At 36.9% G+C, this 16,862-nt stretch overlaps 1 protein-coding gene across 14 annotated transcripts in view; it reads right to left on the bottom strand.

The window, feature by feature from the left end:
* The window catches only part of MAPK10 (mitogen-activated protein kinase 10), a 637,325-nt gene that overhangs the window by 16,454 nt on the left and 604,009 nt on the right, over window positions 1-16,862 (bottom strand). For all 14 annotated transcript variants that reach the window (XM_049709104.1, XM_049709107.1, XM_049709100.1 and 11 more), the window contains one exon: window positions 1,323-1,386. In XM_049709104.1, coding sequence (XP_049565061.1) covers window positions 1,323-1,386 — 64 coding nt within the window. The remainder of the gene's footprint in view (window positions 1-1,322; window positions 1,387-16,862) is intronic.

Genomic DNA, 16,862 nt, shown 5'->3' with positions numbered 1-16,862 from the left:
ACTTTCTATCAGTTTTCCAACTCTTATTCATCTTTTTGCTAGATTCAAATCTTGGATTTGTAAAACTAAACTTGCATAAAATCCAACATTAAAAAATTATTATATTTATTCCCAAACTTGCATCCATTTCTGGCTTTTTCATTACTAGAATTAAAAATATGTATATCTTCATTACTTTATAGCTTTTAGCTACAAATTATTCTGTGCCATTCATTCGTGCTTTTGCAATGGCTTACAATTTATATAATCATCATCCTTTACAGGTATTTCTTCAGTTTTTCAGAATTTAGTCTATGTCCATCCTCCTCAAGTGATATTTATACCCTATCACTTACCTAATCATGAACACCTGAGTGCCTTCTGGTCCTTATTTAGATCAAATCAAGTCTTTTTCTGTCTATCATCCTCATCTTTTTTTTTTACTTGATCTACTGTTTATATGTGCTTATTCTTCCATACTCTCCAACATGACCTCTTGAACAGGGGATTCTCTTTACTAACTTTATAACACTTTTTGCTCATTCTTACCGGTTGGTTTCCTCTTATATCTTCATTCTGGTATTTTCCTCAATTTTTTTTTCTTTTCCAAACTTATAATTATTAATTCTTTCAAGGTTGCTCAAATGTTTCTTCCCTTCAGATCTCCCCTTTATGTTCCTCCTCATAATGACCTAATCATGTGTTACAATCTGCATTTGGCTTTATCATATTTATTCTACTCTGTGGTTATTTATGTTAGTGGAACAATTCTTCTCTACCTTGTCTTACCCTGACTATGACCTTGATCATGCAGTATGTGTTTGAAAAAGTTTTCTTGAAAAAAAAGTTAATTAATGTATTCCTTTACTCTTTTCTTACTTTAAAGGAGAATAAGCCACTCAGATACATGAATTTTCATTTAAATTCTCGAGTCCTATAAATCAAGTGAATGAATTCATATATTCACTATCTTTTATTCTATGATGACTAAAACCATCTCAGGCATAATTTTATCCATTTTATGTAATAATTTTATGTATAAACATGGAATGTTTAATTCTGAAATTTTGAATTAAAGTTTGCCCTCCACCATGACAAATATTTTGACAATCAGTACTATTTTTTATAAAGTGTCAGTAATTAATTCCTTTCATTCTTGATTAAATGCAATACTGTTATTAGTATGAAAAGACAGATGAAGTTTTAGGAGCTTTGAAAATGGTCTAAGAGGATAGCACTTAGAAAATCATCTGTTACTAAATTGTTTTAAAAGGAAAAGCCTTAAAGATGTTTTCTGAGTTTCAGTAACGCAAAAGGTACACTTATTTAAGCAGTAGGGTCACCTTTCCATTCTTCAATGGTGTGTTCTCTTTCATCCAGCTGTTTGTCGTATATCTGGGGTGGGGGCTGCAGAATAAAAACAGACAATAAACCTTCTGTAATAAACTAAAAATAACTAAACTCTTACAATGCATGAGAATATTTTGCTATTCATTGATTTTAGTGGTGATCATAATCTCATATAAATTGTGGAGTAATTACAGTGGTACATAAGTTAAAATTTCCCCACAAACTTATGAAGGATTCATTTATATGCCAAATAAGCCAGCAGAATCCAAATCCTGAGAGCTCACTTCCCAAAACCGTCTGATTCAGAACTCAGGTGTAAGCAATTAATATTCAGTCTTTAAAAATCAAACAAGACACTTGATTACAAGGACCCAGAGGCTATTTCCTCCATTCACTAGCCCTATAATAGAACCCTACTAAAACTATCCCAGACTGATAAGATTTTGTTCCATTTTAGACCCCTGTGAAAAAGACTCTTTGTTTTTTATTATTATTATTATTTTTACATCTTTATTAGAGTATAATTGCTTTACAATGGCGTGTTAATTTCTGCTTTATAACAAAGTGAATCAGTTATACATATACATATGTTCCCATATCTCTTCTCTCTTGCATCTCCCTCCCTCCCACCCTCCCTATCCCACCCCTCCAGACAGTCACAAAGCACGGAGCTGATCTCCCTGTGCTATGCGGCTGCTTCCCACTAGCTATCTACCTTACGTTTGGTAGTGTATATATGTCCATGCCTCTCTTTCGCTTTGTCACAGCTTCCCCTTCCCCCTCCCCATATCATCAAGTCCATTCTCTAGTAGGTCTGTGTCTTTATTCCTGTCTTACCCCAGGTTCTTCATGACATTTTTTTTCTTAAATTCCATATATATGTGTTAGCATACGGTATTTGTCAAAGACTCTTTAATACCTCTCAACAGATCGTCCTAGTAGTCCCCAGTGTAAAGAAATATTTAGATCTAATCAATTTTTTGTGTGTGCAAAGCATCATAAAACATCTTTATACATAGCTGTGTGCCTTATATTTAAATGATTTAAGATATTTTCCCCCCTCAGGCAGAAGCAGCTGCCAGTTGTCTAGAGAGATGGGTCACCTTGAACCCCTGAGTGGCCCCTGAGTTAACCCTCTCTAGGAGAAATGATGTGACAGGACCTTTAGTCTAACATTGAATCAGCATTCCTCTTGCTATGAGGAATTTGGACATGGAAAAAGAGAAATTTTCACAAACCTAGGTGCCTTCCAGGAAGGAAGGTCTCAGATAGATTCCCTGACCTCTTCCTACCAATGTTTGGACCTAGGGAAATCTATCACGGTGACATAGAGTAGCTCCAACTCAGCTCAAGTAACACGGAAAGAAAAAAATCTCTTGGAAAAATAGAGGTGAGAGAGGATAAGTTGAGGAGGTATACTGGCTAATAATGGCTTCAGGGCAAAGAAGAGCTACAAAATGTCTGGTGTCATGAGACAGGGTCCCAGAATTCATGCTGTCCAACACTCCAAAAGCAGCCATTTTTTGTAAGAAACTAACAGTTACTCAATAAAGTGACTCAGGTCTATTAGGACAGCATCCCTCAAAAATGGCTGTCGTAGGAACACATCAGACAATATCTTCAGAGACAGCTTCTGACTTCTGTGGGAGGTTCTTTGGCCTGGGAGCAGTACCCTAATACCACAATGGTTCTTCTTTACTGCATGCAGAATCTCTGGTAGCCTGAATCACAACAGACATGAATACTCATCCTAGCCCTAATATGCTGGGGCAGCCTCACATACTACAGAAGTAGTTGGATATAAAAATATAAGACTTTGATTAGTCACGGTAGGGCAATTTAACACAATACTGAATTACTGAGAAACATCTACTGATGAGGTCAGACATTCCTTTAAAACCTGTGATCGCTACTGGGACAGAAGGCTTTAAACCAGCTACTGGGATTCAGATGTGGCTGACTGAGTAGCCTTTACTGAAAGAACTAAACAGAACAAGACCCCACCCTACCCCATGACACTAGTGAGGACACAGAAACACTGATTATGTAAAGTTAAGGGCACTGGGATGATCAAGCACTGCCCCCAGGACCTGACTGAGGGAGGACCTTCTGCCGCAAACTATGAAGAACTTCCCAATTATAGGAATATGATGATTTAATGAGTGAATGAGTAAAACAAAGTTATTTTTGAAAATCTGTGAAACTGTCATCTAAGTAAGCTAATGCAAAGCCAAACTCTGGTTATGTAAAGATGCTTCACCAAGTGGTAGGTTTTCTGCTCTGCCTCTTCCTGAGCTTGTATAAAGCTGTGGTGAGGTCCTCATCTAAGTGGGCCTTGTCCAGGTCCCTCGCAGACCAGTGTGCACAGCTCTCAGAGCTCACACCCCACCCAGAGCTCTGTGCATTGTTGGCGCCTCTTCTAACAATAGACTCAGCTCAGGATCCTGTGTGGCTGGCTTCTCCTTGCAGTGGACTTTTCCATTCAAGTTTCAAAATTAAACATGGCTCAAGGGTATAGTTTCTGTCAAAGTTCGTAAATGTTATTTTCTCTTTGCAACAGAACTATTTGAGAGAGGTTTTCCTTGGAGCTTCAGCATACAGCTGTTGCTGATGTAGAAAGCACGAAGTAATAGACTCTAACCACAAGCTACAAAGAAAGAAAGCAAAGTACTGAGTCCAAGATTTCTCCTTTCAATAAACCAATGGGCTGCTTTAAACACACTTGCATTATAGTTATGGTTGAAAGGGGTACATGTTCAGGGTTTGTTTGGGTTTTTTTTTTTTTTAAAGAGAGGATTCAATCACCTGCAGTGGAAGAGTACTTCACATAAAGATGTCTTCTACATAAGAATATAAAATAGTAATTGACCAATAATCCAAAGAGAGTAATGTCATATTCAAACACATATGTATATGTGTTCAGTCAGCAACTGTCACATGCAGTGGTCTATAACACTCTCTGCCCCTCCCTGCTAAAGAGAAGCTAGTGGTCTACTGCTCTGTTGTTCCTTTTCCCCACTTTATTAAACAGAAAGGATTCTCTCTTCCTAGGTAACAGTCTAAATAAAAAAGAAATGAGGAGTGGGTATCATGAGAAGGGCCCCAGAGAGTATTTTAGGAGAGTTTAGTAGATTAGAAAAATTTGAGATGTGAGAAAATTAAGGGTGAGAAGAAATTAAGAATAATTTATGGAGAGTTATTAGAGCCTATGATTTGCATGCTTTTGAATAGTCTTCGAGACTGGAGATTCCCCTTCTACTATTTTGGAAGATTTGGGCTCTACTTCCTTGATTTAAATTCTTAGAGAATTTATATGGATTGCATAAACAATAATGGATTAGATGTGCTTTATGATGGCACTATATATACATATACTATTTGTTTCAATTAAATAAGATAAACACATGGCCAAATACGAGTCACTATGAGTTAGTAAATATTAGAATTAATTAATTAATTTATTAAATTCATTCATTCAATTAAGGTTTGGGGCACCTAGTATATGCTAAGCTATATTAGAAATTGAGATTTCAAAACTGAATAATGTTGCTGCTGACCTCAAGGAGCTCACAATTTAGTGGGGTAAGACTTATGCAAAACAGATAATTAATACACAACATGATACATAAAAGAAATATGTAGGTGGTATATGGGAGCAGAGTGAAGAAACTGTAACAGAACTGTAGCAAAACCTTTTTCTTTTTGGAGTAGGTGACACCTGTACTAGTTCAGTGAGCAAAAGATGTCTTGGATATTGACAAGATAAAAAGGGAGAGAGAAAAAGATGACTCTAGGCCACAGAAGCTAGAGAACAGAATGGTGGTGGTGGTTGTAGTTGTGGTGGTGGTGAGGTTGGTGGTGGTATTGGTGGGAGGTGTGCTTCTCTGCTCCAGTGCACGCACATGCAAAGAGAACTGGAACCAGTTCTGTTATTATGAATTATAACTTATGTGGTCAGAAGTGACAAGAGATAAGAGCCGTGAATAGAGAAGTAGATGGGTCAGGGAAAGGCTGGATCAAGGATGGATTTGGTTACCATGATTGGAATGAAGACTTCTTCATAATGGGGGAGAAACCACTGAAGAATGCAATAGAATGGTATGGTCAAATTTACAGCCGGATTGAAGAAAAACACAAACTGAATTCAGAGAGAAGAGTCAGGGAGCTGCTGGATGATCTAGAAAAAAATTAAAAGGTCTGACTGGGGTAGGGAAGGTAAAAATGGGTAGAAAATATGGATTCAAGAATACTTAATAAATATTAATAAATAAAATTGGTAGAATTTTGTTTTTGATTGAATGTGATGATGGGAAAGAAGAATGACTCCCAGATTTCTAAGCTGAATAGCTGGACAATGGCAATACTAGTGGAGCCAACTAAAAATATAGAATGGAAAAAGGGAAATGAGCCTAAGTGCTATGTTGGCAGAGATGTCTATTTGATAATCAAATATATGATCTGATGTTCACAGGAATGCTGTTGGCTAGAGATGTATAGATTTGAGACTATCAGCAAGAGGTGTTTGCTGAAATCATGGCAGTGGATGAGGTCACCCATGGAGAGTATGCAGGTAGGAAGAGTATAGGGCCGAAGTGGACCCCTAACAGACACCAGAGTTTAAAGGTTGACCAGAGGAAGATAAGTCAAAGAAGGAGGATGAGGGGGAGGAGAAAGGAACATTTACAGAAATCATGGAGAATGAGAATATTACAATGTTATAGAAGTGATCAGAGTTTCAAAAATAGGAACTGGAAATTTCTTGGAAATGAAACAAATAAAGCTTTTGGCTTTCAAGGCACCAGAAAGGCATGATAGAAAACATGCTTCTGAAATCCACAAAGGTTTCCAAACCTCAGAATTGCCACCACACCCAGAAAGATCCAGGTCGGCTTTTGGTGGGGGACATCAATATGAGCTAGCACCTAAAACACTGGAACAATACAGAAGAAATATCTTCAATGCTAACATGGATATGGGATATGAATAAAAAAATAAACAAAAAGGAACTGCAGAACAGATTGTGATACTGAAAAAAAAAAAAGGTAGTTATATGCTCTTAGATCTGCTCTCCCAACTATCTTTGAGGGCTTGATAAATGAAGAACACTCTTCTCCAATTAAGGGAGGCCACTTTCTTTTTTAGAGAAGATACTATATGCTAGGCTCTTTATATATACCCTTATAAACCTCAGGTCAGGAATCTAAGATTCAAAGAAATTTTTAAAAAATATCTTGAAGTCACATAGCTAATTAATGATAGAAATTTGACTAAAAGTTTAATTTAATTTAAAGAATTTAAAGAATAATTCAGAGCAAATAATAATTGAGTTGAATCTAAAGTAAGGGATAATGAAACAGTATCTAAACAATATTTAAATCAAAATCTTTATAAAACAAGAAATAGAAAAATAAGCAAATAGGGTGACTGTATGTCTAAATTTGCCCAAAACAGTTCCAGTTTGTACTTGCTGTCCTTGCAGTTATTAATAGCTCTCAGCTCCTTCACTCTTATAAGTGTTGGGATGATAATTATGTGAGCATCCTATATGGCAATGTTGAAACATGCGTATTAGGGATCTAAGTTATATGGCAATGGGAGGATGGAGAAAACAACTGAATTGCAGCATTTTTCTACCACTGAATTCTCAACAATTGCAGCTGTATCCTTTCCTGCTCTAGGACATCATGTTAGCATTTACTTCCATTTTCTCCACTTTTAGGAATGTAAAACTCAGTTAAAAAACATGGCTCTTGCCAAAAAAATACATAAAAGAGTAAGTTCTACATAAGAAAATTAGGATTGAGGAATATGGATTTTTGGGGGCATTCTCTTGAGTTCTTACTGCTGGACTTGATTTCTTGATGAAAAGATCTTTTTAATCAGTACCTATTCAAATTCCTAATTGATTCTCCCAAGGTGGAAGTTGCTCTCTCTTGCGACTTCATTTTATATCATATATTTAAGTGATACTTCTTTACTAAGTAAAATGTATGAATTTATTCTTTCCTTAATCTTCAAGATAATCCTGTTTTCAACAGCATCATAGAATGTTAGTGGTGGAAGAGATCTGAGAGATTATCTAGTGTCACCCTTGTTCAATCTGCAAATGAGAATATGAAAACTCAGAGATCATTAAGTGATTTGTCCATGGTCATAGAGTTAATTAGTGGCAGACTTAGGGATAAAATGTATGATTTCTTATAAGAAAAGATGGAATGAAGGAATTCTTAGGGTTAAAGACGTGCTAAACTGAATAATTCAACACTCACAAAAGATTTTCATTAATGACAAATTTGAGCCTACCACTCTGATTTCTGCTCCAATTTTCTGTCAGTCTACACATGTAGCTAAACTTGGCAATTATCACCCAAGCAGTCAACACATATTCTGAAATGCTTTTTGTTAAAATATTTTGGACAACATCAGGACCTCTACACATATGAAAGAGATGAGAACCAGATATGAAAGATCTAAATTGTACATAGTTGTTCCTTTTATTCATCTTTGAGCCCTGAATTAACATTTTTTCCATATCAGTCATGTTCTGACCATATGATAATCATCAAGATGTTGGTGTTTTTTTTCTGCTTCTTTTATCCTAATTAAGCATACAATATGGTTTTGTTCTACTTTTTCTCTGTGTGTGTTTGCAGTCTTGTTGAAAATGCCAATGAAAGCTTTAAATAGCATTGTCTTTCTGTTTGTGCATTCTCTATTAATTCAGCAGCTGGATCAAAGAAAATGATATTGTGTCCTATTGAAACATGCTTTGTTTTTTCTTATTAACCTTTGCAATTTGAGGATTGCCAAAAGATTTGTGATTCAACCAAGGCTTCAACCAAGGAGACTGAATTTTAGTACAAAGTTAAATCACAAAATCTGTTTAAGGAAACGTGCAAAATTCAATTTTAAATTTCCCTGACCCTACATATATAGAATAAGTTCTCCAAAAGTATTTAAAATTTCTGATGAATAGAACATCTTAAAATTTTAACCTCCTGATTGGAAAATAAACATTTATATAGAATAATTTTTTATATAACACTAAATACATTTGTTTGCCTCTTTCTTTCTTTCTTTCTTTCTTTCTTTCTTTCTTTCTTTCTTTCTTTCTTTCTTTCTCTCTTTATTTGGCTAATGACACCATTTAGTACGTTCTACTTTTTTCTAAAACTTTATATTCTCTGTAGTACCAAGAACAGTTCATTATCCACAATGAGGTTCAATGTTCACTTAACAGTCTTACCAACAATCTGCCAAGTTAATAAAAGTATAATAGCAATACATACAATCATCAAAATAATTGACTAAAAATAGTTATTTTTCAGTGTTACAATGTTTCTCTATTTTGTGATCTTACTATGCAGTAAACAATGACTTGGTTTCCAATCACCAAAAATTTAATTGCCTCTAAAAGTAGACAAAGAGAAACTTGTAATACACATCAGTTGATTTTTAAAAATTGTTTACACAGGTTTTAGGAAGTACGTCTGTGCTCTCGAATAGAAATTAAACTATCTAATACTACAGATGAAGCAAATGCCCTTTAAAAGTCTGATGAGTTGAAAGTACTCCACAATAGGGGGATAAAAGGTTAATAAAATCTGTCTCTGGAAACTAATCTGATTAATTCTTCTTCTTTTTTTTAAGTTATCTTGCATTGGGTCCCCAAGGAGGGCCCAAGAAGGGGATTCATGTGCAGGTGATCATTCGAAGAAGTGCTCTTGGGGGCATCCTGTAAGGGAGGGAAGGAGGACGGACAGGGAAACATGAATGACACTACAATTAATGACCTTAACGAGAACTGTTTTGGTGCAGAAGTCTGACTGATCTGTGTGAAAGAGGAAGTGTGAGGTAAGAAATATGACTTAATGACAACTTATGAGACTTAGGACTACTTATGAGACTGGGTAACACCACTGAGAAGTATTTTGCAGGGGGTGGTGAAGAACTGAGAAGCTTTGGCAATTTGGATTTGAAGGGGACTGAGGGAGGCGTGTAGAATGACTCCTAGGGATTTGGTTCAATCACCTGGGTGGAAAGTAATGCCATGGTTTGAAAGGTGTGATGTGGAGGGGAGAAGGAGTCGGTTTTGGGTGACAGGGGATATGAGTCCAGTTCAAAATTCAACACGTTAATTTTGAGATACCAATCTAAATGCTAGTTATTGTTAGATTTATGGATCTGGAACTCAGGACGGCCGTATGTAACAATGCATAGATTTGAAAGTCATTTGTAGTAATTAAAATTAAGGGTTGGTCAAAGATACCAAAAATTCCCATGGAAAAAAGAAAATAGGGCTATAGGAGAAGACTCCTGGGATCCCCAATTCTAAGGGAGGAGAAAACAACTCAGACAGCACTGTTGACTGGAGAACAGGAATTCTGTCACCACAGTAATCAGTGGGGAATGTATCAGAAAGGAGGACATTTTCAGCCTATTCAAATGGCAAAGATGCACAAGATACCAATATTCTTTGGACTTGGGCCTTAGGAGGGCACTGGTGATCTTAGAGAAAGCAATTTCAAGGCTTGAGAAATGAACTAGAGTAATTGTGAGTAAACAAAGTCTAATTCTTTACAGAAACCTGGCTATAAAGGTGGAAGGTACTTCCATTGCTAATAGTGTAGTAAAAAAAAGAAAATAACAACTTTGATTCTTCTTTAAAATGAAGGCAGCTAGAGCATGTTTATCTGTATAATCACCAGTGGAAACCGAAAGATAGGACACACACAGGAAAAGAAGAGACCCACACGCAGAAAAGAAAGACCATATGTAAAAAACAACTGTATACTGGGTTTTTCTGGACTTTGTGTAACTGATTCTATTACAGCTTTATCACTTTCATCCTCGACATCCTCAGAATCTTAGTACCATACATACAAAGTTGATTTTCATATATTATCTCATTTAGTCCATATAACAACCCTCCTCTTCTAGGCATACAACTGAAGTACAAAGAAATGACACAACCTATCAGTAAGTGGCACAAACAGCATTTAAACCCAAATCTATCTGAATGTAAAATCCATGTTTTTTGCATTTTTCCACCCAACTATAGCTTATAATATAGTTCATGGTAATTTAACCTGTTGAAATAAGTACATTTAAAAGTCTTCTTAACCAACCAAAGCAACAGAGAACAACAGGGAAAAAAGTCAATGCTGTCTCTAGCTGGAGGAACCCTCACAATGCTATTAATTAGTATTACGGATATAAATTTCAAAGTCCACTCAATAGAAAGGCCAGTGTGTGCACTGTATTGTGATGCTGCCACCTTGTGGTTGGAAAAAAGACAAACATTAAGTATGAGTTCATCACTTTAATCAAATTACTCTCACCCATGTGTTCTCCACTTTGGTTGCATGTTGAAATCATCTGGAAGTTTTAAAAATGCTGATGCCTGAATCCCAGCCCCAGAGATTTTTATTTACTTGGCCTGGAGTGAGATCTGGGCATCAGGATATTTTAAAACTCCCCAGGTAATTCTAATGCGCAGCCAAGATTACGACCCCTGTTCTATACAGTAATCAAAGCAAGTTTTGTCATTTGCCTAAGTATGCTTCATGTGTATAGATAAAAGAGAAAATATTCAAGAGAAAGTAAATGATTTCCTCTCAGTCTTCAATGATGTCTACTTCTTGGGAGAAAAAAATGTTTTGTAAACAGAAATCATCATGTGCTATGGCTTTGAAGAACAGGAACAGAGAGATTTGTGGATTATAATCAAAGTGGACACCAGATTTGTATCTCTTAATCAGATTCAGCCTTTGTCAAAAGAGAGAGAGGAGAACTCTGAGTTTCTTGAATAAGTCACAGAACTCCTCACAGGAACAATGGAAAGAGCACCCTTGACTCTGATACTAGGAAGACAAGTGACCTTGGGCAAGTCACTTAATTTGCAATGAGTCTTAATTATCTGGAAAAAGTTTCACATGCTGCTTTATTCCAGAGGAAACTAATTTCAAATGTATAACAGGTAATTCAACACATCTCTCTTGAGAACTTGCAATGTGCAAAACATTGTACTATACTTTGTTACATTTGGAAAGCACTAATGTTGTTTGGAGACACCACAGCACTAAGTGACCAGAGGAAATTTTAAAAGCTAGTAATGCAAATTGTAATTATAATGTAAACTGAATGTAATTTAAAAACTTAATTTAATAATTTAATAATGTTCCAATAGTTTAGCAAGGAAGTTAAATTCAGTTTTCTCTATTTTTCTCTTCTATTCTACAGCTTTCTCAGATATTAGGTCACAAATTTATTAGCTTTATACCATTAAAAGTTTAATCATTACTTGAAAATGGAAATTCTCTTTACTGTTCTTTGGAAGTTAAATTTTTCTATGGTTCTTTAATTGAAAAGGCTGAGTAATTGCACCATCAATCACCCAGTGTCCAGGTCATAAATCTTTTTTTTATTCATTCATTTAACATATATTTATTAACCAACTACTATATGCTATGTAATCCTTGAATCCTACCACCCTACACCTTAAATCTAATCATTTATAAGTCATGTTGATTGCTAGCTTCTAAAAGTCTCTTAAATCCTTTGCCCATGTCTATTCTCAGGCCACCATCAGTTCTAACCTGTCACTACAGATTTATCCCCCTGCCTTCCATCTTCCTTTTCTCTACTCCAATCTCACTTTGCATATAGAGTGATCTTTCAGAAGTTCAAATCAGATAATGCTGTTGTTCTGCTTGCTAGGTTTTTTTTATTTTTAATTGAAGTATAGTTGATTTACAATATGATATTAGTTTCAGGTGTACAACATAGTGATTCATAATTTTTATAGATTATACTTCATTTAGAGTTATTATAAAATATTGGCTATATTCCCTGTGCTGTACAATATATCCCTATATTATTTACTGTATATATAGTAGTTTTGAATGGCTTCCCTTCACCCTTAGGATAGAGTGCATGCTCCATCATGTTTTCCTTCCTTACCTGGTCCCTGTTTGCCAGCCCCAATTTCTCCTTACCCTTCTCCATTGAGTAACCCCCAAAGATCTGCAGCTCTCCCAACCTTCTCTTGACTCTGAGTTTTTTAGCTCTCTCTCTTTTTTTTTTAATTTATTTATTTTTGGTTGTGTTGGGTCTTTGTTGTTGCACGTGGGCTTTCTCTAGTTGCGGTGAGCAGGGGTTACTCTTCGTTGCGGGCTTCTCATTGCAGTGGCTTCTCTTGTTGCAGAGCACGGGCTCTAGGCACCCGGGCTTCAGGAGTTGTGGCTCGCAGGCTCTAGAGCGCAGGCTCAGTAGTTATGGCGCATGGGCTTAGTTGTTCTGTGGCATGTGGGATCTCCCGGACCAGGGCTCGAACCTGTGTCCCCTGCATTGGCAGGTGGATTCTTAACCACTGTGCCACCAGGGAAGCCCAACTCTGAGTTTTTTGCACAACACTTTCTTCTGCCTTTTTTTCCTTCATTTGGATAATTCCTGCTGTATCTTTCATGTTTCTTTTTAGATATTAATCCCTTCAAGGAGCCTGCTCTAATTCACATTACTGAGTTGAGTTTTTTCTATGTGCTTCAATAAGCTTAAAATTTGGACTACTTATCACTCAACATTTACTGGTTTTACTTCTCACAAGATTGTGGGGACAAAGTCTTGAGGACAAAGATTGTATCTTCATTCACCAGAGCCTAACACTCTACATAGCATACAATAAATATTCAACAAGCCTTCTTTGAGAAGATAACATCTGAGCAAAGACTTAAATGAAATAATGGAGGGAGCCATGTGGATTTATATCTTTATGATTTAAAAAAAAATCTGCTGTAAGTCTCTTCAGATTTCCCTGGAAATAAAACAAACAGACAAGGGATGCCACTATTTCTTATCAATATGTGTATAACTGGTAGTACACATCTGGACTACATTTAAATGTTCCGTTACATACTCAGTCCTTATATTTCACCAAATCATCTAAGTCAGATTCTGTGCCAAATACCAAAATTCTGTCTATATCTCATTCTCCACTATCAAACAACAACAAAATTTCACCATTTTTAGGAAACATAATCATCATGAATCAGGTAACCATTTTGGGTTGGAGGGAGATGGAAGGATCTTGATTCTTCTTTTGCTTCCAACTTCAAATATTGTGCAATAAATTTGGTAAAGATAGTGTTAGCAAACAAGTTGTTTTATTTGAATTACTTAAAGAATCAGTAATTAATGCTCTCTAAGACTGTTGTGAATTACTAGCCACCTCTTTTATATTATCTGTTACTGGCACTGAAACCAAATTCTCAACCAAACTGTCAACCACTTATTTTATCTTTTGCGGCAAAGGTGACTTGCGACCAATTTAGCTTATGACAAAGATACCAAACAGATGCACTCAGTAGGTAAAGCAGAATTTCTGCTCTCAAGGAATATTAGAGCAGTGGAGTCAGGGAGATAGACCTAAAAAATGGATTATTTCAGCATAATATGTGATATGATGATGGCATGTGGAAGGTTCTAAAGAAAAAAATGTTAACCTAAAACTCTGAGAAGCAACAGATTTTATTGCAAGACTTTCCATGGCAAAAGGCCATATTAGCCTCAATCATACATTATAGGACAAGAATAAGCTAAAAAAGAGCTAGAAAAACGTTCTGGGCGAAAAGTCAGCACAGCTAACACAAATATTGCTGAGTCAGCCTGTTAAGACCATGTGCCATTTGCACCTCTGCCCTACAGTCACAAAGCTGAAGCAAAAGGAGCAGGGGAATAAAAAGACCTTCAGCACTCCTATATCAGTCACATGACTCAATAACAATTCACACGAGACATTAACCAGAGGAGATCATACTCCTCTAGTTAATGTAAATGAGTAGAGTATCCCCAGGATAAGAATCCACAATGAATAAAGAAACATAGTTACAGAATTAGAAACTCTACCAAGGAAAACTGATTTGCCTATTCTTTACTGCCATTATAGGAATACTATTGCATTTTAACATAAAATTTAGTATTTTTTCTATTCCAAAATATTTTATTTAAAAATATACACTTTTGTTTTGAATTTTATTTTATTTTTGTATACAGCAGGTTCTTATTAGTCATCCATTTTTTTGTTTTGTTTTGGTTTTTTTGCCGTACGCGGGCCTGTCACTGCCGTGGCCCCTCCCGCCCCGGAGCACAGGCTCCGGACGCGCAGGCCCAGTGGCCACGCCCCACGGGCCCAGCCGCTCCGCGGCACGCGGAACCCTCTCAGAACGGGGCACGAACCCGCGTCCACCGCATCGGCAGGCAGACTCCCAACCACTGCACCACCAGGGAAGCCCTAGTCATCCATTTTATACATATTAGCGTATACATGTCAATCCCAATCTCCCAATTCATCACACTCACACACACGCACCCCCACCACTTTCCCCCCTTGGTGTCCATACGTTTGTTCTCTGTGTCTCTATTTTTGCCCTACAAACCAGTTCATGTATCATTTTTCTAGATTCCACATATATGCGTTAATATACGATATTTGTTTTTCTCTTTCTGACTTATTTCACTCTGTATGACAGTCTCTAGATCCATCCACGTCTCTACAAATGACCCAATTTCCTTCCCTTTTTTTTTTTTTTTTTTGCAGTACACGGGCCTCTCACTGCTGTGGCCTCTCCCGTTGTGGAGCACAGGCTCCGGATGCGCAGGCTCAGCAACCATGGCTCACGGGCCTAGCTGCTCCGCAGCATGTGGGATCTTCCCGGACCAGAGCACAAACCCGTGTCCCCTGCATTGGCCAGCGGACTCTCAACCACTGCGCCACCAGGGAAACCCAATTTCCTTCCTTTTTATGGCTGAGTAATATTCCATTGTATATATGTACCACATCTTTATCCATTCGTCTGTCGATGGGCATTTAGGTTGCTTCCATGTCCTGGCTATTGTAAATAGTGCTGCAATGAACATTGGGGTGCATGTGTCTTTTTGAATTATGGTTTTCTCTGGGTATATGCCCAGTAGTAGGACTGCTAGGTCATATGGTAATTCTATTTTTAGTTTTTTAGGGAACCTCCATACTGTTCTCCATAATGGCTGTATCATTTTACATTCCCACCACAAGTGAAAGAGGGTATGGTTCTTTGGGGTCTTTTGTGTCTCCATACAAATTTTAAGATTTTTTGTTCTAGTTCTGTAAAAAATTTGACAGGGATTGCATTGAATCTGTAGATTGCTTTGGGTAGTATAGTCATTTTCACAATGTTGATTCTTCCAATCCAAGAACATGGTATATCTCTCCATCTGTTTGTATCATCTTTAATTTCTTTCATCAGTGTCTTACAGTTTTCTACATACAGTTCTTTCATCTCCCTAGGTAGGTTTATTCCTAGGTATTTTTGTTGCAGTGGTAAATGGGAGTGTTTCCTTAATTTCTCTTTCAGATTTTTCATCATTAGTGTAAAAATATACACTTTTTAAATTACGAGTTTCTACTTCTTTTCTCTCCTAGCACTGATCTCTCTGAAAATCTTAGAACATGACATAAAGATTTTGGATCAATGCAATTTTTCAATTAGGTATAAAGTGCTCTGCTAATCTAATAATTACTGCCCCTTCTACCTACCTAGATTCCATACGCTTAGCACATTATATAAGTAAATGTTCATGTACCACTTTTTTTTTTTTGTCGTACATGGGCCTCTCACTGTTGTGGCCTCTCCCGTTGCAGAGCACAGACTCCGGATGCGTGGGCTCAGCGGCCATGGCTCATGGGCCCAGCCGCTCCGCGGCATGTGGGATCTTCCCGGACCAGAGCACAAACCCGTGTCCCCTGCATCGGCAGGTGGACTCTCAGCCACTGCGCCACCAGGGAAGCCCCATGTACCACTTTTATACACAAGATGTTAACAGAAAAAAAAGTAGCAAATATTATTGTAAATCCATTTCTATTCTAAATTTCATGATTACATAAATTATTAAAAGACCCCCCTTTGTAAAGAATAATAGAACTTTTTAAAGGATACTGAGACATAGTTCAATGAGCACTGGCTTAGAACCAAGGATTTTGGCTGTGGACGGTGTAAAAGTCATTTTAAAAATTTGTACAATAGGAATAACAGTACCCCGAAGTAGTGGTAGGGGTTCTTTTGGCTGGGGTAATGCAGAATAGGAACATGGATGGGAAGGTTAAATAAAATAGTCAATACAAAGGTGATTAAAACATTTCCTTAATTCAATTAATTCTTTTGAAAATCTGCAGTGTGCTAGGAACAAGTAGTTACACAGATGATGCAGATGAATGAGACAAAACCCTTGTCCTCAAGTTGTTCTTAGAGTAATAATTTCTAAGGTATCTGTGGTGGGGACAGAGTACTGAGGGGGTGGGGCAGTGATTGGGTAAGGAACAGAATCACCTGAGGATGAAAGGTTATTTCTAATTAATAATTTGCTCACAAGAGTCTAACATATCCCACACATCCCATTAAGAATCATCTCTTATGAAACAGACTTGCAGACTTCAAAAACAAAATTATGGTTACCAAAGGGGAAAAGTGGGGGGAGGGATAAATTAGGAGTTTGGGATTAAC

The sequence above is a fragment of the Orcinus orca genome, chromosome 4, assembly GCF_937001465.1.
Source record: "Orcinus orca chromosome 4, mOrcOrc1.1, whole genome shotgun sequence".
NCBI lineage: Eukaryota > Metazoa > Chordata > Mammalia > Artiodactyla > Delphinidae > Orcinus > Orcinus orca.
This window is presented reverse-complemented; position numbering and strand designations above follow the sequence as displayed.